Raw genomic sequence first — 25895 nt, 5'->3', positions numbered from 1 at the left:
TTTCCTTGAAATTGATAAAACATCTTTTGCCAGGAATCATGCGACCTCCAAACTGTCTGCAACTAACCAGTAGTTCTTAATGTTCAGTCCCTGCTTATTAAATGTTAAATATTTTCTTTTTTTTTTTTCCTTTTTTTTTTTGTTTGTACACAGTTGATTAAGGACTACAAGACAAATCTAATTTCAAGTAGATCTGTTGTACACTGAGCAAATACCACCAGTTTTTACCCAGGCAGTGGTACTCACAGGTGTAATAAAACTGTCACAGGCCTTCACGTTATTGAGATGCAGTAGAAGAGAAGGATCAGACCAAATGCCTAGAATAAGCTTACCAAAAAGGAACAAAACAAGCACACAAAATACCATCTATTATGTTTCCAAGATCCTGGCATAGCAATTGTTGCATATTTGTTTGTCGTTTTCCTCCATCTTGTGTTAATTATTGAAACCCAAGCATCATTTATCATACAGGCAATTTTCAAATATTACAAATGGGCACATGTGCAACTCAATTCTAAATCCCACTGCCCAAGTTTGTCCCCCATTTTAAACTGAAGGTCTATATAAAAAAACAAAAACCAAAAAAAAAAATAAAAAATAAAGAAAAACCTCAACAGTGCAACTGTTTTTAGATCATGGCATATTGTCCTCTTTAACCTTCCCACAACCCCTATGTCTGGCTACACTCTCCTGGCGTGAAGCCATGCTATATGTTACAGCAGAACAATAGTAAATCTAGTATGAATATGAGAAGGCAATAAAAGGAAATTTAAAAACAAATGATACATTATCACTTGTCCACATTGACCAGAAAATGAAAAGGGTAACCAGCTGTCAAAGTTGTTCAGAGAAAATTGTGGTTGTGGATAGTTCAACTATTTTTGCGGTTGGCTTGGCAACAGCTGTAAAGATTCAACGGTCATATGGCAAAAAAAAAAATCGTAGAGCAGAAGGTATAGTTCAGGAAACTAACGGTTGTTTTTTTTCTGGAAATTTTGTTTGTTTTTTTAATTTTTTTGTAAATACGTGAACTTCATCAAGCCCCAAATAATAAAAAGAAAAAAAAAAAAAAAAGGTCTTGCTTAAGAATTAACAGTCAAACATTAATATACTATGTACACCTTTGCCATTTACACAGTAGCATCAGGCCGTTTATTACAAAACACTATACACTTTCCACTGCAGGCGGGTTATATATTGACAGCAAGTTTCTGCAGATAAGACAGTGAATAGACTCTCCACTCCAACTTGATTAGGAATAGTTTTTTTTTTTCGTTTTCTAGTTTTAAATATTAGCCAGACACAAAGGAAGGTTGGACTGTAAGGCCTGGGTGCACAGTCTCGGAGGAGTTAAGTAAAATAATATTGAGTTTCACTAATCTTTAGTTTGAATTAGGGGAACATCTTCACTGCCTTCAAATTCTTCTTGTGCTCGCTGGCCTGCCCGCTGAGGATTGTTCATGTGGTGTGCTGCTGGGCCGGTATATGGTTGTCCATGCAAATGGTTATTCTGTAAAGCATAACAAAAATATTTTATACCATATCATTAGTAAAAAAAAAAAAAAAAAAAAAAAAAAAAAAAAAAAGTAGACCACGTATAGTTATTTGCATGTTTTCCAAGATTTAAAGTGGAAGGAAAGGCTTGCTTTCAATTACTTTACACCTATTTACATAAAATGTGTAAAAGATATTTTTTTTAGAGGCACGCTTACAGTTCTTGGCTAGGAGTATAGGAGGAGCTGAAGCACATGGCTGTTGAAGCAATCATGAATGAGTATGATCTCACAGATGGTGCTGTGCGGGATGAGGACAGGCTGAGCAGAGTTGGGGGCGGGGCTGGTTCCAGGTGGTGTCTCTAAGCAGCCACATTTGGCTGTACTGGCACACTACTGTCTGTAAAGCTTAGGGAGATTGCCAATTGTCTAGATTAGACTATCCATTCTAATCAGCATTACAATGCTGCATACTGTAAAAGTTTAATTATACAGGTGCATCTCAAAATAGAATATCAAAAAGTTAATTTCAGTAATTCAATTCAAAAAGTGAAACTCCTTTTAAAATGATTACACACAGTGATACATTTCAAGCATTTTTCTTTTCATTTTGATGATTATGGCTTACATCTAGTGAAAACCCAAAATTCAGCATCTCAGAAAACCAGATTATTACAGAAGACCAATATAAAAAAGAAAAAAAAAAATACAGAAATGTTGGCTTACTGAAAAGTATGCCCATTCACAGAACAGTATACACTCAATACTTGGTCTGGGCTCCTTTTGCATTAATTACTGCATCAATGCAACGTGACAGCGGCGGGCAGCCTGTGGTACTGCTGAGGTGTTATGGAAGCCCAGGTTGCTTTGATAGTGGCCCTCCGCTCGTCTGCATTGTTGGGTCTGGTGTCTCATCTTCCTCTTGGCAATACACCACAGATTCCCTATGGAGTTTAGGTCAGGTGAGGTTGCTGGCCAATCAAGCACAGTGATACCATGATCATTAAACCAGGTATTGGTACATTTTAGCAGTGTGGGCAGTTGCCAAGTACTGCAGGAAAATGAAATCAGCATCTCTATAAAGCTGGTCAGCAGAGGGAAGCATGACTTGCTCTAGAATTATCCTGTAGAAGGCTTTGCTGACTTTGGACTCACTCAAAACACAGTGGACCAACACTAGCAGATGACATGGCTCCCCAAATCATCAGTGACTGTGGAAACATCACACTAGACCTCATGCAACTTGGATTCTGTGCCTCTCCACTCTTCCTCCAGACTCTGGGACCTTGATTTCCACATGATGGTGTGGCTTGATGCAAGGAAAGTGACAGTTGAAGCCCATGTCCTGGATACATCTGTGTGTGGTGGCTCTTGAAGCACTGACACCAGCCGTAGTCAACTTCTGGTCAATCTCCCCCAAATTCCTGAATGGCCTTTGCTTCATAATCCTCTCAAGGCTGCGGTTATTTCTGTTGCCTGTGCACCTTTTTCTACCACACTTTTTCCTTCCACTCAACCTTCCATTAATATGCTTGGATACAGCACTCTGTGAACAGCCAGCTTCTTTAGCAATGACCTTTTTGTGACTTACGCTCCATGAGGAGGGTGTCAATGACTGTCTTTTGGACAACTGTCAAGTCAGCAGTCTTTCCCCATGGATTGTGTAACCTACTGAACCAGACTGAGAGACCATTTAAAAGCTCAGGAAACCTTTACAGGTGTTTTGAGATAGATGATTAGAGTGTGACACCATGAATTTACAATATTTAACTTTTTCACACTATTCAAATTTTTTGAGATACTGTATTTTGGGTTTTCACTAGCTGTAAGCCATAATCATCAAATCAAGATAAAGAAATGCTTGAAATATTTCACTTTGTGTGTAATGAATCTGTATGATACATGAGTTTCACTTTTTTAAATAATTTAGTGAGATAAATTAACTTTTTGATGATATTCAGAATTTTTGAGATGCACCTGTAGATACTAACCAAGAGCAGATTTGAATTTTTACCTGGAATATCACTTTAGTGGATAAATACATCTGGGTTGTATGAATAAGGAAAATCTGTATGCACACGGTGGTAAGGGTAGTTTCTAAGAACAGCTAGTGTATTAACTTGTTTTAATGTTGCTTAGTAGAACTGGCCATTAATTTGTGGACTGTATAGTCTAAAAAATAAATACAAGTTTGCTTGACAAATAAAGTAAACATATGAATGAAGGCCAAGCAACAGAATAGTTCTCAAAGATATCTGAAGAACCATATACAGCTATATTTAAATGAAGACTATCAAGCTTACCTAGAACCAGTCACAATTGGGCTTTTGCAAGAATATTTTAAGAACTGAGAAAAAGTGAATAAAAAAATAAAAATAAAAAAATGAAAAAAAGTAAGCCTACACATTTCTGAGAATGAAGGACTAAATATTCAGAGATTTACATAAACCCAACCATAATTGGTTCTTTTCAAGTACGTTCTTTTGAGTTATTTGCACAAACTGTAAATTTTAGGACTTTACAAATGCCAGGGCCATTCAATGTGGACCCTCTTGTTGTGATTTTTCTTTAAACGGTTAGTTCACCTTTACCAAAAACTGCCTAGGCAGATAAAGGGTGTTAGTAGATAAAAAAAAAAAAAAAACCCAAAAAAACAAACTGTGCACCAAAGTTGATATAAAGCCTTTGCTATAGGTGTAGGCAATTTATGTAGCTCAAGAAGCCTACCTGGCAAATGTTGCTGGGGCCGTTGCTAAAAGAGGCTTTATGTTACTGCTCACCTTCACCATCACAGGAGGGAGAACTCAAATGCGGAGCTCAGAGCTTCTGCTTCAGGGGAAGAGAAAGCGCATTGGGAGGGGGTTTGAATCAGAGAAAGTGCTAACTCTTTGGCAAATGTATTGTTTCGTATACCTAGTATAGTTCGTTCTCTGTGCCTTATTAGAATTGCAACTACTATATATTAAAAGCCAGGCTGTTTCTACCTATATTGTGTTTGGGGTGAAAAAAGGGGAAGCATATAAAAAAGATGCAGGTTGCCAGATTGTCCCAAGAAAGAACTGGAGCAATCCTCATTAGAGAAGACCATAGCTACCCTTTAAAGCTGATCTCCAGGTTTACTGTCCCTAACTATTTTGTTTGGGCAAGCAGGTGGCTGTAAGATGTCACAATCTCTGATTCAGTCAGATGAAGCTTTGTATTCATTCAAAGAATACACAGCTGCTTAAGATTGACTTAGTGCCTCTCAACCTGACTGAAATTAGTTTCCATAGTTGGACGAGATGTTCTTGTCTCACCGCTGTATACTGTTTGTAGCTGAGGCTGCATACAATTTACATAGCACGCCCAGTGAGCACACTGGTCAGCGTAGAATATAGTTTGTTTGGGCCTTGGCCCAAAAAGAACTGTTGGAGACAGTAAACCTGAAAATCAGCTTTAAAGTGTTATTTCAGAAAAAAATGAAAGGTGAACACCCTACACCCTTTCCCACTCCTTGCCTCGCTTACATCCATGGGCGATAAGCTGTCTCTGTCCATGCAACAGTCTGGGGATTTGAAAGCTCCACTCTTCTTCTCTTTCTTTCATTAGAATTTTCAAAACCGATTAGAGCGATTCTGATCACACATTAAATGTAGACATAATTGTTAACTCACCACCTCATAAAAGACAGCCTATTGCAGGGACCGGACTTTGCTGAAAGTGCTTATGAAAGAATTAAAACCATTTTGGGGAACATTAAAAAGAAGTATGGGAATATTTTTTTTTTTTAATCCTATTTACCTACGTGGATGCAGCATTGGTCAGATGCTGCATCTGTCCCCCGCCGGCTCGAAAACGGAGAACCAAGCGATCGAACACCATCACTCGGTTCTCACAGCTCCCTGAGCAGAGAGCTGGTGACTGAAATTCTCACTGAAGTGCTGGGCTGTGGAGGGGGCAGAGCAGCAGACTCAGGCTCTCAGTGCCTCGATGAGCGGCTGAGCCAGGTGCAGGTCCAGGCATGTGGGCAGATCTCGAGCATATGCTCGCGATCTTTCCCCAGCCCTGAATGGCTCTGTGACAGCGGGCTTCAGGAGTCACAGGAGTGCAGAACGAACTGCAGTCCTGTGATCCACGGGAGAAGTACAGCCAAAGAAGCTTTGGCTGCACTTCTCCTTTAAAGACAAAGTAATGAGACAGCAAAGCCCAAGAAATACTTGATTTTACAAACTTTGTTGCATCCTAACTAGATTCAAGCTATTCACTACATTCATTATTTCTAAGGTTATAGGAAAATCAAGTAGGAACCAATGTGATAAAAGTCTTTGGATGAGCAACTGCATAGTTAAGACACTATCTGTAATTTGGGTCCAAAACCCTAATTTATGCAACATAATGTTCCAGAGCAGCACTGAGGTATTGTTTTTTCACAGTGTTAGAATTGTTGATTAAACAGTATGCCAAAACCATAGCACAATCACATACATTTGCAAGCTTGAGAAGCAGGTTAAGGCTCTTACTACTATGAAAGCTTGAATTTTTTTTTTAAACACCTTAGTAGAGGTTAAGGACAGTCAATTGACTGCAGCTAAAGCATAATACAGAATACCTTTCACACACTGTAAACGTTAATGGAAAACTCAGGAGCAAATGTTAATCATGTACACCAATGCCATACAATTGAAGGTTATACTAGCAAAATAAATTTTGCCTTAATAAAGACCACCATGCACTCAACCTTATTCTTCAAAATGATCACAGGATACATTTGAAAAATGTAATTTGTTTTGTTCACTGCATTGTAAAATGCTACACTGGTTAATTGAAGGTAGATTATAAAAGGAAACAAAAGAAGATGGTGGCTATAAGGGGGTTTTTGAACTAATATGAATGACCACTACAGTTTTGATAAATATTTAAAAACCATAGCAAAACATCAGTGGATCCAATTTTTAACATGTTCATTAAAGGTTAAGTTCACCTTCAGAAACTTGTTACAAGTTACACCCGTATTTAGTGTATAACATGTTCCTAACCATCGGCTTTCCACCTCCAGAGCAGCCGCTGTCACACAAAGATCTGCGAATGAATAAACTACAAGTCCTGTCTGCCACTGTGGCAGTGTGGTAATCAATTTACTCAGACACTTCATCTAGCTTTCTAACAGAAAGCCCATATAGAGGTATGGGCACAAAGCTGGAGGAAGTTTCTGCAGGATCCTGATATTGCACCAGCGATCCACTGATGGCAGGTGCCATCTTTTGCAGGCTCCAGTGGAAAAATAATAAATGCACATTCCCCCCACCCCCGTAAAAATTAAATGCTTTTTTTTTTTATCGTGAAGGTGAACTTGGCATTTAAGGGAGTAAAATAATGAAATTACAAGAAAATGTGTACACAAAAAAAAAAAAAAACATGTTATACCTGTTGATACTGAGAACCAGGTGAATGGGGATACAATGGGGCATCTTCAGGTGGGGAGGATTCATGTTCCTCAGGGGCATCTTGGTCATCTGGCTCCTATAAAGTTAGCAAAAGTCGAATTTTGTCACATGCAGGTTTAGTAATTCAGATGCATCTCAAGATTGCCAGAAGAAAATCTCCATATCTGTTAAAGAATTAGAACCTCTATAGCTCACACACTATTTCTGCCCCAGCCATTTCTAATCATATGATGACAATTTAAAAGCATTTTCTAAAGATCAGTAAATATAAAAAAAACTAAAAAAACACCTCCTCTGTCTGCAATGATACCCAGACTTCATACCAGGGGTGATGCTTGAGGGTGAAAACAGATAAAGCTGCCCAGTAACATGGATTGATAGTAACCTGATCAACATTTATTTTGCTGGATCAAGTGATAAGCTTATATCTAGCAGTTAGGATGGCAATTTTGGGCTAATAAATGAGGGATTGGTAATGCCTACATTTAAGTATAGAAGGCTACTCTCCCCCCCAAAGATAATTAGCACTGTCATGGTCTTCCTGCACGCCTATCTTCCTACCCATTACTTGGTTCTGATAAAAACAAAAAAAAAAAAAACACTTCTTTCAGTCAGGCAAATACTGACCAGCGGAATCATCTAAGGAATATGGGGAGGATGTGATTAATGTCCATGTTAGAGTTTAGAAAACTGTGAAGGATACTATCCCCATCTTCCCAAAATAATTAACACGGGCAGGGTCTCTTTCACAGCGATCTTGCTACCCTTTTCTTTAAACAAGGATAAATAAGAATTCTTTACACAAGAATAAATATGAATGCTTAGTTGGGCACTGGTGTTTAGGTGCATGCGGAAAGGCAACTGAACATGTTAGATGATTTGGGCATATACAGTACCTTGGGAAATGATTCCCCCCCCCCTCGGTGATTTTCCTGTTGTGTTGCCTGGAATTAAAATGGAATTTAAATGGATTTTAGGGGGCTTTATACCATGAGATGTACACATGCCTACAACTTTGAAGGTGCAAAATATATTTTATTGTGACACAAACAAAAATTAGGACAAAAAACACAAATCTTGAGTGCGCATAAGTATCCCCCACCCTCCATGAAACCCTTATATAATATGTGGTCAAATCAATTAACTTCAGAAGTCCCATATTTAAGATGATTACATAAGCTTCACATGTGTAATCAAAATGTCACATGAGCTGCCACATGATGTCAGTATAAATCCTATACACCTGTTCTGAAGGACTCCCAAGTAAGCAAGCAACGTGAAGACCAAGGAGCCCCCCAAACAGGACAAAGACAGTTGTGGAGAAGTATAGCTCAGGGTTGGGTAATAAAAAAATTCTCAAACTTTAAACATCCCATGGAGCACAATTAAATCCATTATAAAAAAATAATAAAAAAATTAGAAAGCATATGGCACCACTGCAATCCTGACAAGACAAGATTGGCCATCAAAACTCACAGACCCAAAATAAGGGCATTATTCAGAGATGCAACAAAATACCAAAGATAAGACTTCGGGAGCCTGACATACTGAAACAAAGCCCTGCATCTCCATTAATATGGCTGTCCCCAAGCAGAAATAGTGTTGAACAAGGTATGGTAAATCCTTAACGGGGAAATGATTGGCTAAAGAAACACTAATGACTTGTTCTTTTGGCCTCTTTGGGTACAGCATCCAGAATATAAAGTAGAACTATAGTCAAAACTTTTTTCCCCCCATTTTGGATAAAGGAAGGGTTAGAACCCCATGTGAATTTTTTTTTTTTTCCGCCATCTGTGTTCCATTTCAGAGATCTCCCTTCACATCCTGATCCATAGCTAAACAGGAAGTGAGAGGAAATCCCTGCAATTAGGGCAATTCCTTGGGGACCCCTGGGTCAACAGAACTAGGGTCCCCATTGGAAGATTTCCCCGCTGTTACTTTTCTGGGGACAACCCAAAATTTGGGATTTTCTTTACTTTCACTTTCGAAGAGACCGGTAAACAGGACAAAAAAAAGAGGGTGAATCTCCCTAACAGGCGCACAGACAGCATTAACAATTTATATTAAAATCCTGCACTAGACGGTGCTCAAATGAGAGTTTTAAAGTGAAAAATTACAAAACAAAAAAAGGCCTTTACTTCCCAATAACCACACAAAAGATAATAAAAACCACAACATAGATTTTTTAAAAAAGTGTTGCGCGGTCATAAATAGATATTAGCAATTTATCAATGTGAGAATTCATGAAGTAAATATATCAACCTTGAACATATATAAATGATCAAAAAAGTTCATACATGGGGGCGTGGCCAGGAGCGGCATGTGAGAGGACGCATCTCACTGAGCTCCCGCTGACATCCGAGCTTTGATCCTTTCCCCGGTCTCCACTTCTACTTACCGGGTCACCACCGCTTCCTTGTACCGTTGGGTACACTCCGGTGTTCTCCTCTCCTTGTTTCCGGGCGATGCTCCGCCGCAAAACTCTGGAAGAATCCGTGATGTCTGGGCCCTAAGATGGCGCCACGCACGGCCTGCCACAGCGGACGAGAGGCTCCGAGAAGCCTGCCTCATCTAGCAAGTCCTCCAAGCCCCCTAAAAATCCGCCGAAAGAGCCGCAGCGCGATATGCGCTATTATGCACAAAAGTCCCCTGGCTCTGCGGGGAAGCATCCAGACACTAGTGCTGGCTCGGGCGACCCTGGACCGGTCAGCCCGGGCGGGAGCGGATCCAGGGAGGAGGACTGTGCAGCTGATCTTGTGGAGGATGTGGAGGGGGGAGACGGGGAGGGGGGATGCACAGCCCACACTTGCTGACATACTGCGGGCCATTAACAGATGTAATGCGTCTGTGGACCACCTCAAGAAACAGTTTGGAGGTCTGACGGAAGCTGTGTCCCTTCTTAGACAGGACATCCAGAAGGTCAGGGAGCGCACCACTGCCGTGGAGGGGCGGGTTAGCGACCTGGAAGACCAGCTGCCCCCCCCTGACCAGGGAGTCCCACCACACCGCTGGTATGACCAGGGCCCTGGAGCAGAGGGCTGAGGATATGGAAAACTGCCTCCGGCGGAATAATGTGCGAATTGTGGGCCTGCCTGAAAAGGTGGAGGGGAGGGACCCCACGGAATTTGTGGACTCTTGGCTTAAGGAAACCTTTGGTGGGGATGCCTTTTCTCCTCTCTATGCTGTGGAGAGGGCCCCCTGCAACCGGGCCGCCCGCCAAGAACCATGCTGGCCCGCCTACTTAACTACCGGGACAAGGAGACCATCCTGAGATTGGCGAGGGAACGTCGGGACATTCAGTACAACGGAGTGCGGGTCTCATATTACCCGGACTTTTCTGCTGAGGTGCAGGGTGAAATTCTTCACGGTCAAGCAGCGACTGCAGAAATTGCAAGCCTCCTAATGCCATGCTACACCCAGCGAAGCTCCGTGTTATTGCTGGGGGCCAACACCACTTTTTTGAGGATCCGTCGGAAGCTTCTTCCTGGATTGACCGAAAAAAAATTCATACATAGAGAGTCAGTCCAGTGTATCCACAAAATCTGTAAATGTTAGAACCCAAAATATAAGGTCTAATAGCATTTGCAAGGGAAAAATCACCATGATGGATAGAGAGAAAGGTCAGCAGCCTTCAATTACACCGCCTGTTAACTGGATAGATGGATGAAAACTTGATAGATAGATGAATGCATGCCTCCACTTCTAAAGCCAGCTGCCTTAGAGAATGAGTAAATTAACTACTTAAAGGAGTTGTAAAGGCAGGTTTTTTATCTTCATGCATTCTAAAAAAAAACGACTGTGTGCAGCAGCCCCCCTCATACTTACCTGAGCCCACCTTTATCCAGCGATATTGCAGGGGTGTCTCAGCTGCCCAGGACACCCCTCATTAGAGAAGACAGCAGCGCGATTGGCTCCCGCTGCTGTCAAAGTCAGTCAACCAGTCAGGAGAGGCCGGGTCCCGTCTCAGTGTCTGAACGGACACAGGGAGCTGTGACTTTGCTCGGGTGCACTCAACAGGGGGAAGGGGCCAGGAGCACAGAAGAGGGACTCGAGAAGAGGAGGATCAGGGCCACTCTGTGCAAAACCAACTGCACAGAGCAAGTATAACATTAAAAAACTAGAGTGATTAATATGTGATAACACAACCAATCCCTCACCCAGCGCTAAAAATAGAGAAATCCCAAACTATTCCTCTATCAGATATGCGCTTTTTGCTAAGCTGCTGCTATTAATAAGATAGAGGATGGAACCACATATGTTAACTTATCAATAGACAATCTTAGATATTAATTGTAAAGAAAACATTAGCAGCGCTAATAAAGTCCTTATCACAAGCAGACTTAAGTTAATAACAGTCCAATGATTTTGTAATTTTGAATGTTCATTCCTTCACCGATTTGTTCTGTTTGTGATAATAAGGACTTTATTAGCACTGCTAATGTTTTCTTTCCAATTAATATAGAAGATGGTCTATTGGTAGGTTAACATATGTGGTTCCATCACTTCCTGCTATAGGACTTCAGGTTATAACAAGCAGTGTCAGAAGAATACACAACTCAACCCAACAGGGGGGCGGGTGCTGTGTCTGTCAGTGGACCTCAGAGAAAAGGATTTTACGGAAAGACAAAAATCCAGTTTTCTCTTTCGTTCACTGATGGACACAGCTCCATGTGTTCTAGACCCTTGGGATGTCCCAAAGCAGTAACAACATGAGTGGTGGGAAAAAACACAGCAATACATATAATTCCCAACAAGGCTAAACATAGCCAACCAGGTAAAACAAGAGCTCAACCAGAAACAACTGGAGCACCCCACCGGGAAAAAAAATACCACTCAAGAGGCAGAAACCTCTGCAACAGCCGTCTGCAAAACTTTGCGGCCAAAAGCAGCATCCAAAGATGCAAGTACATCCACCCTATAAAACATTGTAAATATTTTTACAGACGACCACGTGCATACCTGAACCACTGATGCCTGATGATGGAAGGCCCAGGAGGCACTAAGCGCCCTGGTAGAATGTGCCTGGACAGGCAAAGGAAGAACCTGACCCTTATTAAAATAGGCCTGCACCACTGTCTGCCTGATCCATCTGGAAATGGTCGCAGCAGACACGGCCTGCTCCTTACGAGGTCCATCCATAAGAAAAAAGAATCCGATTTCCGAATCAGTCACTGCCAGGTACACCAGAATTGCCCTGACTACATCCAAGGTATGTAGAGCGATTTCTTTAGGATGTTTCAGTTTGGGACATAAGGACGGCAACACAATATTCCCATTCAAATGAAACCCAGAGACAACCTTTGGAAGGAACGCCTGACAGGGTCGTAACACCACTTTGTCCCTGTGAACCACCAGGTAAGGTGACAGACAGGACAACGCAGCCAAATCCGACACCCTACGCGCAGAAGTAATAGCAACCAAAAAGGCTACCTTCTGCGACAGAGTGAGCAAAGGTAATGAAAATGTTTTCAAAAGGAGGCTTTTGAAGAACTGACAGTACCAAATTTAGATCCTAGGGAGGTACCAGGGATCGCACCAGAGGGGCCAGATGGCAAACTTCCTGCATAAAAGCATGATCCAAGGACTTCGCCAACGGCCTTTGGAAAAATATGGCCAAAGCGGAAATCTGGCCCTTGATGGTGTCCAGAGCCAAACGTCGATCTACACCTAGTTGTAGAAACTCCAACAGGCGAGACACAGAAAACGAATGGGGACAACTCCCCCAGGACTCACACCAAGTAATGTACGCCTTCCAAACTCGATTATAAACCTTCCTGGAAGTAGATTTCCTAGCTTTCAACAGCGTAGGAATCATCGACTCCGACAGCTCTCTGTCCTTCAACACCTGGCTTTCAATAGCCAAGCCGTTAAAGCCGGCGACTGTAAAGTAGGATGTAAGATTGGACCCTGAGACAGAAGATCTTCCCTGAGAGGAAGTTTCCAAGGAACGTCTGCTACCAGCTTTACCAGGCCTGTGCACCAATAACATCAAGGCCAGTCTGGTGCACCAGATTTACTGGAATCCCTTCTACCTCGATTCTGCATAGCGTAGTATTTGCGTAATGTCTCAACAGAAGTTGTATTGGAGGAAAGGTGTAAATCAGAAGATACTGAACCCAAGGGGCTACCAGGGTGTTGGCCAGAGGATTCCGAGACTTTGACACGAACTTCTGCACCTGTTGAGATGATAGGCCAACAGGTCCACATCAGGAGTCCCCCACCGGAGACACAGTTGATGAAAGACCTCCGGATGAAGGGACCATTCTCCCTGATCCAACATCTGCCAACTGAAATAATCTGCTTGCCAATCTTCTACCCCAGAAATGTGCACAGCATAGAGGGCCAGAACATATAGTTCTGTCCACCTCAGAATGCCGGCTACCTCCAGGGCCGCCAGAGCACTCCTTGTGCCCTATTGATGATTGACATATGCCCCCTGCCATAGAATTGTCTGATTGTATGCTCACCAGGCATCCTTGCAGATGATCTGTTCATTGAGACAAAGTCTGATCGCCCAAATCTCCAGGATGTTGATGAGCAGCCTGGACTCCTCTCGTGTCCAAACACCTTGAGCCGAGTATATTCCCAAGACACCTCCCCACCCGGACTGGCATCCGTGGAAATTACTGACAAATACAGGGGAAGAAAGGACTTTCCCAGGCAAAGCAACGGAGAGCTGAGCCACCATATCAGAGACCCCCTCGTACCCCGACTTACCAGGATCAGAACGTCGAGTGACTGCGGATCCTTGTTCCATTTGGCAAGAATCTCTCTTTGCCGAGGTCTGCTATGAAACTGAGCAAACTGAACCGCCTCAAAAGTGGAGACCATCAGACCCAGCAGTTGCATGCACGTCCTGAGCGGCGATCGACGGTTGGACAACAGGAGCCAAATCGCATCCTACAACTTCAGAAGTTTTGCCTGAGGAAGAAACACCTGGGCTGATGCCGAGTTCAGCATCAGACCCAAGTAGCATGGTGGACGGAGTCAAAGCCAGTTTTTGAAAATTCAGTGTCCATCCAAACTCCTGAAGATTCTGCACAGTAATGTCCAAGTCGGCTTCTAGAGAAGAAGCAGATCATCCAGGTAACCCAGTACTGCAATCCCCTTCTGGCTTAGCAAGGCCAGCACTGGGGCCAAAACCTTTGTCAACACCCGAGGTGCGGAGGCGAGACCAAAAGGTAATGCCACAAATTGATAGTGCTCCTCGCCCGTGGCAAGAGAAAGAAAATGCTGATGTCTGACATATATTGGAATATGAAGGTAAGCGTCCTTGAGATCGAAAGAAGCCAAAAGATCCCCTTGATGAAGGAAAGCTCCTTCCGTGCGGATGGACTCCATCCGAAATTTCTGAACCTGTACAAAGTGGTTCAGAGCCTTGAGGTCCAAGATTAGGCGATCTTTGCCTTCCTTCCTGGGAACTGTAAACAGATTTGAATAAAAACCTTGAAAACATTCCGACTCAGTAACCGGCACAATGACTCCTTGTGCTAACAGGTCCTGCACTGCCCCCCCATAGAGGCCCGGTAGCCGATCGTGAGACAGGCGCAAGTTGGAAGGAGAGAACCTTGCCGGAGGCAAGGACGGAGACGCGACCTTGTAACCTGACTCGTGGATTCATTTGTCCTGAATAAGCAAGGTCCACGGGTCTGGAAAAAGGTGAAGACCTCCCCCCACCCCAGATGCGGGTGAGGGCGTCCCTTCAGGCTGGAGAAGGCTAGTCTGCGGAACTGGTATTGCCCAATTTGGACGTACCATTCCAGGGTCTTTTGGAGCCTCCCGTGAGAAAAAAGGACCACTTTTACGATTAGGTTCCTTGCCCCTAGCAACCTGCGGAAGTAATGTACTCTTACCTCCTTAAGCCCTTATGATCTCTTTCGTAGAGGCACCGAACGATCACCTACAAAAGGTAATCAGTCAGCACCTTTTTAGAAGCCTGGTCGGCCGACCAGTGCTTCAACCAAATCATGCGGTGAAGAATCACCGCCATCAGATACACTGCCGGCCAGCATAAGCCAAGGGTCTAGAAGACATGGAGCTGCGTCCGTCAGTGTATGAAAGAGAAATAAATATTTTTTACTTCATGCTATAAAACAAATTCAATAAAAAAAATACAATTTCTTAATCAATTTTAGCCAATATGTATTCTATGTATTTATGGTAAAAAAGAAAATCCCAATAAGCGTATATTGATTGGTTTGCGCAAAAGCTATAGTGTCTACAAATGATGGGAAATTTTAATAGAATTTTTTTTTTTTTTTTACTAGTAATGGCAGTGATCTGCAATTTTTAGCGGGACTGCGACATTGCAGCGGACAAATACTCCTCTGGGGAACAACCGTGGGTGGCCGGCGGACATTGGGTGGCTGGACCCGCTGATTGGCACCCCCTTTGTCCATTCAACGCGCGCCATCCAGTGGCTGTTGCACGAAATTAAAGTAGAATAGAGCTGACCAGCCGCAGTAAAATATGTGGAAGGCGATTGTCCCGTGCTTAAAAACCAGGCCTTTTACTGACATCTTTTTCGTTTACAAGTAAAAAAAAATCTATTTTTTTGCTAGAAAATTTCTTAGAACCCCCAAACATATATATTTTTTAGCAGAGACCCTAGAAAATAAAATGGCGGTCGTTGCATGTTATGTTACACTATATTTGCACAGCGGTCTTTCAAAAACGCAATTTTTGGGGAAAAAATACACTTGAATTAAAAAAATGAAGTTTACCATTCACATTATTGAAAAAAATTGGGTTATGTTACGCCTAATAAATAGATGCCCAATATGTCATGCTTTAAAATCAAGCACGCTAGTGGAATGGCGACAAACTACAGTACTTAAATAGGAAACGCGTTACAAATGTTTTACAGTTAACCTGTACAGAGGAGTTCCTGCACTAGAATTGCTCTCACTCCAACGATCGTGGCAATACCTCACGTGTGGTTTAATCACTTCCGGAACCACCCGCGGCAGTTTTACTTTGGTACTTTGAAGTTGAATACCGGTGTTAAGGAAGCAGATCGCAGCTATAACCCTGTTTTTTTCTTACAGGGTGGCCAGTCCTCTTTCACATAAAAGTGGCCCAGCCGCAGGGGGATCACTTTTATGGGTGGCGGTAGAGATGCCCCCCCCTCCAGCAGCTTCCCGGTAGTCTTCCCGGCTTACCGGAGTCATCAGTAGCGGGAAATACGCTCCGGTCCATGTCTCAGGCAGGAAGCCGAGTGAGAGCAAGATGGCCCCCACTCGACTCTATGGCCTTGGAGGATCAGAGCAACGTCCTACATCGCTTCCTCCCAACGGCCTTAAAGGGCTCATTCTTTTTCCTGCTCACCCCAGATCTCAAATTAAAGAGGAGCTGTCCTGCTTACTTCTATTAAGAGGGATGTTTACATTCCTTGCAATAGGAATAAAACTGATAAAAAAAAAACTTTTTTTTTTTTTTTTTAAAAAGGGACAGTGTAAAAATAAAATGGTAAAATAAATAGGAAAAAAAGAAAAAAAAAATTTAAAGCGACACACAGAAGCAAACGCATATGCAAGTCGCGCCAACATATGTAAATGGTGTTCAAACCACACATATGAGGTATCGCTGCGATCGTTGGAGCAAAAGCAATAGTTCTAGCACTAGACTTCCTCTGTAACTCTGAACTGGTAGCCTTTAGGAATTTTTAAAGCATCGGAGATTTTTACGTACCAATGTTTCAATTTTGAAGCATGATATGCTGGGTGTCTATTTACTCGGCGTAACATTATCTTCACATTATAGAAAAAAAATTGGGCTAACTTTACTGTTTGGCTTATTTTTTAAAATAAAAAAAAGTGTATTTTTTTCCCCCAAAAATCTGCGTTTGTAAGACCGCTGCGCAAACACGGTGTGACAAAGTATTGCAACGATTTTTATTTCATTTGCTAGGGTCTGGGCTAAAAAAATATATAATGTTTTGGGGTTCTAAGTAATTTTCTAGCAAAAAATACTGATTTTAACTTGTAAACAACAAGTGTCAGAAATAGGCCTGGTCCTTAAGTGGTATAACACTTTTACATATATGCGGGCACAACAGAGGGATGGGGTACTTTATAATTTTCTTATATTTTTTACTATTTTATACTGTATCTTAATTTTGTGATCACTTTTATGCTTATTACTGTACAAGGAATGTTTACATAAAAATAAGCACGTAAAAAAGTGCCCAGATCTCTCATTTACCCTTAAAAGCAAAGGGAAATTTTTTTTTAGTGGACAGTGACAAAAAAAAAAAAAAAAATCATGTCTAAGCCCGAAAAGTGATTCCAGAGGTTGCTTCGATCCTCCAAGGGCATAGGGTCAAGTGGAGGCTATCTTGCCCTCAACTTAGCTGCCTGCCTAGCCATCAGCCGCATCAGATCGGTTCTGGGCTTATCGACGGCTCCAGTAAGCTCAGAAACGACCGGGAAGGGGTGAAGGGGGGCACCTCTCCTGCCCCCTATAAAACTGATTTTGCGGACTCGCTGGGATCACTTATCTGAAAGCCTGCCGCCTAAGGTAAAAATCAATACCGGGGTTATGGCAGCTAGCTAGCTAGCGGCTGCCATAACCCCAGTATTTAGCGTCAAAATCATGACATACATTCCCAGTTAGGCGGTAGGCAAGTGGATAATGCCAGCCTCTAATCCTGCGCCGCCCAGATAAATGAAAGTCAGAATCCACTCTCAAAGCCTGCCACTTGGAATTGCACTCCATAGCAGACTAAATCAACGCAATCCCTTGCTCAGATGTGCCCAAAATACCATATGAAAAAGGCAGGGCGAATGATCATAGTTTAACAGTAAAAACGCATTTATTTAAAAGTAGACATCTACTCACATGTACACATAAACAGCATGTCAGAACAGCAGCATGGAGCACCCCAGTGGGTGTGATATTGACATTGCTAAAGCAGTCTAGGTTTTAATAAATTAGTTTTTACTGTTACACTATTAGTGCTTACCCCTCCTCTTTCATGATATTTTGGCCATATCTGAGCAAGGGATTGCTTTAATTTAGTCTGCTGTGAAGTGTGGTTCCAAGCAGCAGGCTGCGTTAATGGAGACATTCACCCACTCATCCATCTAAGTGGCAGGCTGCGGGAGTGGAGAAATACATCCATTTAACAGAAGGTGTGATTGGAGGCTGATGACCTTATCCATTCATCAATAGTATTTTTCGCTTGCAAGCATTGTTAGACCTCTTATATTTTGGGGTAAGCTGAATTGGTGTCACATATTTGGGTGCACAGCTATGATTGTGAAGAAGAATTAAATTATATAAGTTTTGGTCACTCTGTGTTCTATTTGGATGCACTTTTCTTTCTATTTGGAGACTTTGCTGATACACCGGACTCAATTTTTCTGATCATTAATATATGTTAACAGTTGATATATTCACTTCATTGATTCTCAAATAGATGAAATATCATCATAAATTTTTGACAGCACAACACACTTTATATATTCCCAAGCAAAAACCACTGCCAGGGGTTCAAAATCCCTCTCCACGGTACCCAAAACTATACAAAATGTTTTGTCTTTAGTTGTACTTCATCTTTGTAAGTCTTCTTTAATACCCTATACACAAAAAATAAATATCTAATTCTTCTAATATCTAAATGACCATTGTTGAATGCAGGCTGAAAACAGATTTCTTTAAAAAGCTGTCTTTTAAGCATTATTACACAGTTGTAAGTTTGTACACACAAATGTTATTAGTAAAGAATTAGTCGATTTAGTAAAGCTACAAAAAAAACAGTGCTTAGGCAAACAGATTTCATCAAAATACAACAGGATCAAAAGTGCAAAAAGAAAATAAAGCATTGGGTTATTCTGCCACCTACGTTTCATTTTAATTCTTTATCATATCATTTTTAATTCTAAAACACTGAGCACCATACTATTCTGATTAATTTATTTTCAAAAGTTTTTATTACATCATATAGCACTATATATTTACTTTTTCAAAGTTCTGATATGTAACAAATCGATATAGGTCCAGTACAAGACCAGCCATGCAAAAATTTCTGCTATGCCAAAAATGGTTCTTTTGAGACTACAGCAAAAACATTTTGAATCCCTTCTTAATACAAACAAGATTACAATAAGTACATCTAATTCTATGTGCCCAAGCTGTAAGAACCCATCAGAAAAAAAAAAAAAAAAAAAAAAGGTTGACAAATTGTGAATTAGCCAATAGTCCAAGAGATAACTAAGCAACACCAATACTATTAAAGCATTAGGCTTCTTAAAAATATACTGGGGCCTTTCAATAGTGAAGATGATAAAGCCATACCACTGTAAAGAAAATTGGGGGGGACAAAAACACACAGCCAAATAATCCCAAAATGTGAGAATAATGGGATTTTTGGTTTACGTGTAACCCCTTTTTCCTGGAGTATCTCATGGAACACAGAACATCTTCATATCCATTGCAACCGGGTTATGCTGCCTCCTTCAGGTGATTGGACACTGGCCAAAAAAAACTTCCCTCCCAGTTGTAACCTCTCACCATTTGACAGGGTTTTAGTTTATGTAACAAACTATGAACAACAAAGAAAGAGGGGCGAAATCCCTGTGTCCTGCGATTCACTCGGAGCAAAGCAAAAACCCTATTTTCTTTATTGTATATCACGGGACACATTTCATCCTCTTATGCATTAATATAAGGATGCCCCAAAGCACTGAAGTAGGAGTGGAAAGCAACATGGCAACAAGCCAACTGATCCCAAACCACTGAACCAAAAACAGGTTAGGATTCTAAAAACAGCAGCAAACGTGTTGAACAAGTGTAGCATTAATCTGCAGCTTTAAAATCTACTTGTTAAAACAAAGTATATACTGAAAACCAGGTAGCATCTTACATACAAACCAGAGCTGCCGAAGCCTGATGTCGAACAGCCCAGGAAACAACCACACTCTTGGTAGAATGAGCAGTCCCCGGAAACATAGGATTTTTTCCCCTTTAGACCATAAGCCTAAGCTGATGGGTCCATAGAGAAAAAAAAGGTAGACTTTTGGACTAGATACCCTTCCTTGCGCCTTTAGGAAGCACCAAGAGAAAATCTGACAATTAGCAGTAGATGACTTCAGGTTAACGCCTAATAGCACAAATCACATCCAGAGTGTGAAGAGCCCTGTCCCTTGGCAACTGCGGCTTAGGACAGCAGACAACACAATGTGTCCTGGTACAGATGAAGAAACCACCTTAGGCAAAAAATGACAGCCAAGGCCCGTAGAACCACCTTTTTACAGTAGATCACCAGGAAAGTGAAGCTAATTCATAAACTCTGAGTTGAAGTAATGGAAACAGAAAAATAACATTCTGAGTCAAAAAGACTAAAGGAATATCCCCCAAATAGGTTCAAACAGGTTTCTACAACCAATGCACAAGCAAACGCTGAACGCTTGAGGATCAAGGATCATTGGCCCCGGAGGGGAATCTATCTCAGCTTTGGATTGAACCAGAAGATCCACAATTGGGGTGCATCAATGGTGACAGTTCCTTGAACACCACACTAGGTGAAGAGTCCACTCCCAGAGAAAACTGTTGATCGCTGAGAAAATTTGCCTGACATTTCCTGCTACAAACTGGTGACAGACTTCCGCAAATCACAGAAAGAAAACCTTTGCGAGGTGGAAAGATCATAAAGTGCAGGGAAGCATCTTTGATATCCACGTATGTAGGAAATCTCAGTGTCCCACTGACTGCACTGAATTCTTCCAAATATTCTGCAGGAACAATCTTATCTTGGCTTATCATTGGTTCTTTTTTTTTTTATAAACATGGAGGGGGGAATAAGAAAGGAACAATTCCATTTGGGATCAAGGCGGTCCAAGGAGGTAAGGATTCTAGAAAGCTTCTGTTTCCCAGTGACAGCAGATGAGAACTTCTCTCTGTCAGAGGAATTGGAGGAGGGTGCCCCAGAAGTAGCAGATATAGGAGGAGGGATTCAGAGCTGCAAGGAACAAATTGATCCACAGGGGATACATTGCCAGGGGGGCTTTCTCCTGGTTCCTCCTTCCCATCAACTCCCTACATCTCCTCTTCTTTCATCAGTGAGAGATTAGCTGCCGACAAGTATATAGGGACCCTTGCTGGGAACAGTGGTTCAAGACAGCCAGGATGGCATTGGGCCAATATACATCAGTGCACTGGCTGGAACAGACCATCTCTAAGCTTCGCTATGGCTATGTAGTGCTCAGGGCGGCCTGGAAAGCTACACAACACACAAAGGTGAAGCACTAGCACCGATATTGAAGCCCACACTCCTATCCTACTTTGGGGCACAGGGTAGGGGGGGGGGGGTCACCAGCAGGGCTACTAACAGGGTACTCACCATTCCTGACACAGGCCGTCCTGGGGAGTCAAATCTTCACCAATCATGGCAGGCAATGCTACAAAGGTATTCAGGGACTCTACTCCCCAGCTGGGAATCACTGCCCTAAACCCGTATAGCACCCTACCTGTGCACCAGGCATTATATATTTGTGCAGGCAACCTTACATTCTACCCCTGTGTGTCCAGTGCGGGCACCGTGTACCATTCCTCTGAGCAATAAAAAGCCATACGTAATTGACCCTGAACAGCCAGTCCCAATCCCATGTGGCAGGTTTGTCCAAACTATGGCCCTTCAGCTGTTGCGGAACCACACATCCCATGAAGCACTGTAAATCTCTGACATTCCCAGACATAACTAGGCATGATGGGAATTGTAGTTCCTGAACAGCTGGAGGACCATAGTTTGTACACCCCTGCCATATGGAATCTGAGAAGCTATTTTTTTTGTGCAGAGACTGCACACACATGACCCTCACTTCAGATTCTTAAAAAAAACAAAAAAAAAAAAAAACTGAAGCCTTGCCTAAAGGGTTAGGCCTAAGAGGGGACTTCTTGATTTTTTTTATTTTTTTGACAGTGTCCAAACATCTGAAGGTGGCAGAATAACCCAATCGAAATGGAAAGGAAGATGGCTCTTTGTCCCATGATATATGATAAAGAAATTAAGAATTTGTGTTACCCAATGTATTATTGTCCTTATATTGAAGGTTATTCATCTTTACATATTCATTTTACATACAATAAATTATACACACACTCTATATAATAATCTTTACCTCTTCCGGGCACAGCTCACAAGCCTTTGCAAGAGTCATCCTAGCACTGTGTGACCGCTCTAAAAAGTAGCCATTTGATGTTTCATTGCTTTGCACTGGCGGGGACCAATTGTTATATGTGTATTGAGGATTGCCAGTGTAAGGTCTGCGCTCCAACTCATCCCCCAACCATTCCACTGCCCACGTCCATTTCCTTTTTAAATCACCATTGCTCTATATGTGAAAGAGAGAAGGAGGGAAAAGTCACTGCAATATTTTGAAATGTCTGTGTTTATCAAACTATATACCAAATAGGCTAGATGGCCTGTAAGATGGTAGGCTTGTGTAGAGTTTAGGAACTCCACTCAATGCATTTGAGTGAGAAGATTAGGTGCGCCTTCCTGCAGCACCTCCATTTTGGGGATCTAATTTGGTCTTAATAGCAAGTATTGTGGGTTGCATTTTTCAAATACTGAAAAGAAAAAGGTCTGCCTGTTGATTACACACACATTTTCACTTGTGAAAAATTGCAAAAGGAGACTTCACATTACCTGCAATATTTGGTATGCGACGGAACAGTTGCTAAAGAGAGCCACCATACATTTTATGCATTGATAAGCTCTCTTCTGATAGTGGTTCTTGGAGCGTTGGATGGTATCAAACAAACCATCTCTGTCATCTGGTATTCCTTTAAGTGCATTGTGAATCCTAAATACAGAAGGGCAACATTATAAGTCACAAAACTTGCAAAGCACCCAAAATTCAAAAACTTGACAATGCTGAAAGCAACTTGATACTAGGGTAAATGCAGTAAAAATGAAGTATGCTGTAAAAACCAATTGTTAATACTTACCCGTCCAGTGCGCAGCAAATATAGTCTTTGCTTCACTGCATATCCGTGGCTGTCCTTGCAAACCAACAGCATGCAACAGTGTCTCGCATTGCATATTGCCTGCTCTGTAAAATGGTTTCACCAACTAGATAGTAACATCGATCTGTTTTGCAGTAATATAGCTGCTGGTGGGTGGAACCACAGTGCACAGCAGGGGCATGTGCTTTCTAACATACTGGTGGCAAATGTATTTCTGCAAGTTAAAAAAGACTGGCATTGCTTGTTGGACAGGTAAGTACTAGAACTTTTCTTATAATGGGCAGGGAATTTCTCCAACTGACAGAATGGCTAACATTTAAAAATAACACATGGTTTGTAGGCGTTACAGATAGTTTATATATCTTCTTCTGACATTCTCTTCCTTTCAAACCTGCAGGTAAAAACAAAAATACTGCCTTTACCACTATTTTAACAGTAAAATTAGTTACTTGGAGTACAGTTCGGCACACAGGTAACACCCCTCTGTTTTTCTGATCCCCTTATTCCTTGCTACAAAACTGATACTATCTGTGAGTGGGATTGGTGGTGGAGATAGCCTCAGTTTTGTAACAAGCAAAAGGAGATCAGAAAAACAGAGGGGAGTTACCTGTGTGCCGAACTGTACTCCAAGAAACTAAGTTTACTGTTAAAATGGTAGTACAGGCAGTATTTTTGTTTTTACCTACAGGTAAACTTATAATAAAGCTTATCTGTAGGTTAAATGAATATCTCCAAAACATGCACGGTCTAGGAGACATTCTAGGGAGCAGCAGCCGGTGATGGCAACGGCGCATGCATTCTGAAGGAACGGCATACCCAAGGCTCCACCAACAAGTGGATTGGGTTAGTCTTAGCTGGGAATTTAAGGGCCCTTATGTTGGTGACAGCTGACTCAGGCTACTCTAACACTAAATAGGAACATTCAGTGTTAATAGGGTTAGCAATGCAGTTTTCTCTATCGTTCATTGACAGACGCAGCTCCATATTCTTCTTCAGCATTGGGACATACCAAAGCAGTATTTGCATGAGGGGTTTGGAAAACAACACAGAAAAAAACGTAATTACCCAAAGGCTAAACTTAGCTAGCCAGTGAACATGAAGCTCACCCAGGAACAACTGGAGCTCACCTAGAAAACATACATCCTCAGAGAATATTTTCTCTTTTAAACAGCAGCCTGCAAAACCTTGCGGCCAAAAGTAGTATCCGAAGATGCCAACACATCTACTTTGTAGAATTTTGTAAACGTGTGCACAGACGACCAAGTTGCCTCCTTGTAAACTTGCATTACTGACGCCTGATGGGGAAAAGCCCAAGAGGCACTCAGCACCCTAGTAGAATGCGACTTCACAGGGAAAGGTGGAACCTGACCCCCTCAGTGAAAAGGACACCGTATGCCTGATCCATCTGGATATGGTCGCGGCAGACGCAGCCTATCCCTTTCGAGGTCCTTTCTTGAGGACAAAAAGAAAGTCTGATTTCCTGAAAGATTCAGTAGCCGCCAGGTAAACCCAAATTGCCCGAACCACATCCAAAGAATGGAAGGCATTTTACTTGGGATGCTTGGGATCAGGACAAAGTGAAAGCAGCACAATGTCTTCATTCAAATGGAAATCAGAAACCACCTCAGAAATGGAAATCAGAAACCACCTCAGGAAGAAACGACTGATTAGGTCGAAGTATCACCTCATCTCTGTGGACCACCAGATAAGGTGAACTGCAGGATAGCGCCACCAATTCAGATACTCTGCGAGCAGAGGTAATGGCCACCAAAAAGGCTACCTTCTGTGACAGTGTAGCAGAGGACTCTCCCTAATGTTCTCAAAGGGAGGCTTTTGAAGAACATTACCAAGTTAAGATCCCATGGAGGTAACGGTGATTGTCTCGGAGGAGCCATATGGGGAACCCCTTGAATAAAAGTGCGAATCAAAGCATGCGTAGCTAACGGGAGTTGGAAAAACACAGCCAACGCCGACACTTGGCCTTTTATAGTACCCAAGTCTAACCGCTGTTCAACCTCTCTTTGGAGAAAGGTAAAAATCCTAGCCACCGAAACAACACAAGGATGCACCTTTAACAATTCACACCATGAAATGTACGATTTCCACGTACGATGATAGATTTTCCTGGAGGTAGATTTTCTAGCCTTCAACAGTGTAGGGATCACAGAGTCAGAAAGACCCCTGTCCTTCAATATACAAGACTCACCCAAGCTCTACGGCCATATAAATGATGTAAAGACAGAATGCCGGTGCTAAGGCCAACCAGTCCACTGTAGATAAATCCAACAAAAAGCCGGAAACTCTGTGCTTCTTCTTAAAAGATCCTTTATTGATGCACAACAGCAAATACAATATCCATAGGTGCCAACGCATTTTGGCCTCAGCCTTCCTCATAGCATGCATGAAAAATATAATGGAAACATATATGTGTTTTCTTATTTTTCATGCATGCTATGAGGAAGGCTGAGGCCGAAACGCGTTAGCATCTATGGATCTTGTATTTGCTGTTGCCCATGCATCAATAAAGGATCTTTTAAGAACAAGCACCGAGTTGCCGGCTTTTTATTGGATTTACCCTGTCCTTCAATACCTGACTTTCAACAGCCACGCCGTTAAAGCCAGCGACTGTAAAGCAGGATGGAAGATCGGCACTTGAGACAGCAGATCTTTCCTGGGAGCATTGGCGACAAACCTAACCAGATCTGCGTACCAAGACCGGCGAGGCCAGTTTGCGGCCACCAGAATGACCAGAATCCCTTCCACCTCTATTCTGCGCAGAAGCCTCGGCAGGAGTTTTAGCAGAGGGAATGCATAGATCAGCCGATACTGATCCCAAGGAGCCACCAGTGCATCTGTGGCGTCGGCCAGAGAATCCCGAGACCTGGCTACAAGCCTGTACCTTCTTGAAGAGTGGAAAGGCTAGCTTCTTGAAGAGTGGAAAGGCTAACAGGTCAACGTCGGGTGTGCCCCACCGGACACAGCAGGTGAAACACCTCCAGGTGCAGGGACC

At 42.3% G+C, this 25895-nt stretch overlaps 1 protein-coding gene across 4 annotated transcripts in view; it reads right to left on the bottom strand.

Annotated features, from left to right (window-relative positions):
* Nucleotides 1-1122: 1122 nt before the first annotated feature.
* Nucleotides 1123-25895, bottom strand: part of USP9X (ubiquitin specific peptidase 9 X-linked) — a 593271-nt gene continuing 568498 nt past the window's right edge. For 2 of the 4 annotated variants that reach the window (XM_082246987.1, XM_082246988.1), the window contains exons 42-46: nt 22566-22722; nt 22036-22248; nt 7813-7860; nt 6897-6992; nt 1123-1510 (exon numbers count right to left, since the gene is read on the bottom strand). In XM_082246987.1, coding sequence (XP_082103113.1) covers nt 1376-1510; nt 6897-6992; nt 7813-7860; nt 22036-22248; nt 22566-22722 — 649 coding nt within the window. In that variant the 3' untranslated portion in view covers nt 1123-1375. Of the gene's footprint in view, nt 1511-4273; nt 4320-6896; nt 6993-7812; nt 7861-22035; nt 22249-22565; nt 22723-25895 lie in introns of those variants that run through there. The other 2 variants (XM_082246990.1, XM_082246989.1) reach the window with 2 other exon arrangements.

This window comes from Pelophylax lessonae (genome assembly GCF_965119305.1).
Source record: "Pelophylax lessonae genome assembly, chromosome: 2".
Classification (NCBI taxonomy): domain Eukaryota; kingdom Metazoa; phylum Chordata; class Amphibia; order Anura; family Ranidae; genus Pelophylax; species Pelophylax lessonae.
The sequence above is the reverse complement of the archived record's forward strand: the minus strand, read 5'-3'. Positions and strand labels throughout refer to the sequence as shown.